This window comes from Corvus brachyrhynchos, unplaced genomic scaffold, assembly GCF_000691975.1.
Source record: "Corvus brachyrhynchos isolate BGI_N302 unplaced genomic scaffold, ASM69197v1 scaffold338, whole genome shotgun sequence".
Taxonomy (NCBI): Eukaryota; Metazoa; Chordata; class Aves; order Passeriformes; family Corvidae; genus Corvus; species Corvus brachyrhynchos.
In genome coordinates this window covers 768016-769627 of record NW_008239334.1, presented here as the reverse complement: position 1 = coordinate 769627, position 1612 = coordinate 768016, and the positions used below count along the sequence as shown (strand labels likewise).

The 1612-nt window shown below is 63.0% G+C and overlaps 1 protein-coding gene across 1 annotated transcript in view; it reads left to right on the top strand.

Moving 5' to 3' along the window:
• LAMB3 (laminin subunit beta 3) overlaps positions 1-1612 on the top strand; it is a 34914-nt gene that overhangs the window by 22966 nt on the left and 10336 nt on the right. Inside the window, exons 7-11 of the mRNA XM_017741098.1 lie at positions 3-80; positions 423-486; positions 772-947; positions 1166-1289; positions 1571-1605. Coding sequence (XP_017596587.1) covers positions 3-80; positions 423-486; positions 772-947; positions 1166-1289; positions 1571-1605 — 477 coding nt within the window. The remainder of the gene's footprint in view (positions 1-2; positions 81-422; positions 487-771; positions 948-1165; positions 1290-1570; positions 1606-1612) is intronic.

The window sequence follows — 1612 nt, the reverse complement described above, 5'->3', positions numbered from 1 at the left end:
CGTGCGCCCCCTGCTCCCCCGAGGGCTGGCAGGATCCCCGGTGCCAGGAGCTGCGGGGCCACCCTGTGCACGGGGGCACGGTAGGGATTTGGGGTTTGTGTCAGGGACCCCCTCTTGTGGCCCTGGGTTGGGGTGGGTGGCCTGGGAGTCTTGTACACCTGGTGAGGGATGTGGCCCATGGCCACCCAGCACTGCTGAGGGCAATCCTTGGGATTCCTGCTCCTCTGGCAGGAAATCCTTTGCTGCTCTGTGACACATGAGGTGTTGTGTTGGTTTTCCTGCAAAATCCTCTGCAGCTCCAAAGGCTTTCCCTGTGTTTAGTGATGTTGTGCAGAGGCAGGTCTGGAGCACACGGTGTCCCAAGCAGGAATAGAGAGCAGCTCGAGTTTCCTGCTTTTTAACCTGGTGTTTGTCCCTCTAAGGTGAAATTCAGTGTCCAAGACCTGGGGTCTACAACCACCTCCTCTTACAGCCAAGCCATCGAGAGTAAGTGATGGGCCTCCTTCAGAGCTGAGAAAGGGAGAGAGGAATGAGGCTCCTCATGGTTCTCCCTGCAGTGAAGGGAAGCCCTGAGCTGGGGTAACCCCTGGGGGACCCTGAGCTGCCCGTCCGGGGCGTCAGGCAGCAGCGTTTGGTCTTTGCTGACGGCTCAGCTGCTGCTCTTGTGCCAGTTCCTCCTTCCCTTGCTCCAAGCCTTCCCCACCAACTGCAAAGAGCTTCTGCTGGGCACCTGCTGCCCCTCACATCACACCTGTCCCCTGTCCCCAACAGAGCTGGGGCCCTTCACCAACCTGCGGATCAACTTCACGGAGCTGCCGCATGTCCCACGCCAGGGGTACCACTCGCCCAGCACCTTCTACGCCGTGACAGAGATGCAGGTGCTGGGGAGCTGCTTCTGCCACGGCCACGCCGAGCGCTGCGCCCCTGCGGGGGACCAGCACAGCACGGTGAGCTCAGGGCGCCAGGGGCCTCGGCACCAGCGGGATGGCTCCAGCGCCTGCTTGGAGCGCTCCTAGGGATGCCTTGGCCACGGTGCCCAGAAATGGGCTGTGGGAGGCTCTTCAGTGGGCATGAACCGGAGAGGCAGGAGCTGGAGGGGCACTGGGAGGATGAAGCTCTGTCCTGAGCCGCTGCCACCAGGATGGGTCACACCTTGTCTCTGCAGCAGGTCTCTGGTCACTGCGTGTGCCAGCACAACACGGCCGGGCCCCACTGCGAGCGTTGTGCCGCCCTGTTCAACGCCCGGCCCTGGGCACCCGCTGAGGACAGCGACCCCCACGAGTGCCAGAGTACGGCCAGTGCTTCCCCTGCCCCAAATCCTGCCCAGCCGTGAGCTCCGAGCCCCTTTCCTGGGACCCTCTGTGGGGTGGGTGGTGACACGGGTGTCTAGGCACCTTTGCCACTCATGGGCTGCACCAGTGCCCAGCCCCCCGGTGCCACTGTGGGGCTGTCATCGGGTGTCCCTGTGTCACACAGGAGCCTTGGGCACCCTCTAGTGCCGCTGCTGCTGCTGCTGGAGGGGTTTGCACGGTGCCGGCTCCAACCGAGCTGTGTTCTGGGATTTTTTTAGGATGCGACTGCAATGGCCACTCGTCCTCGTGCCACTTCCACC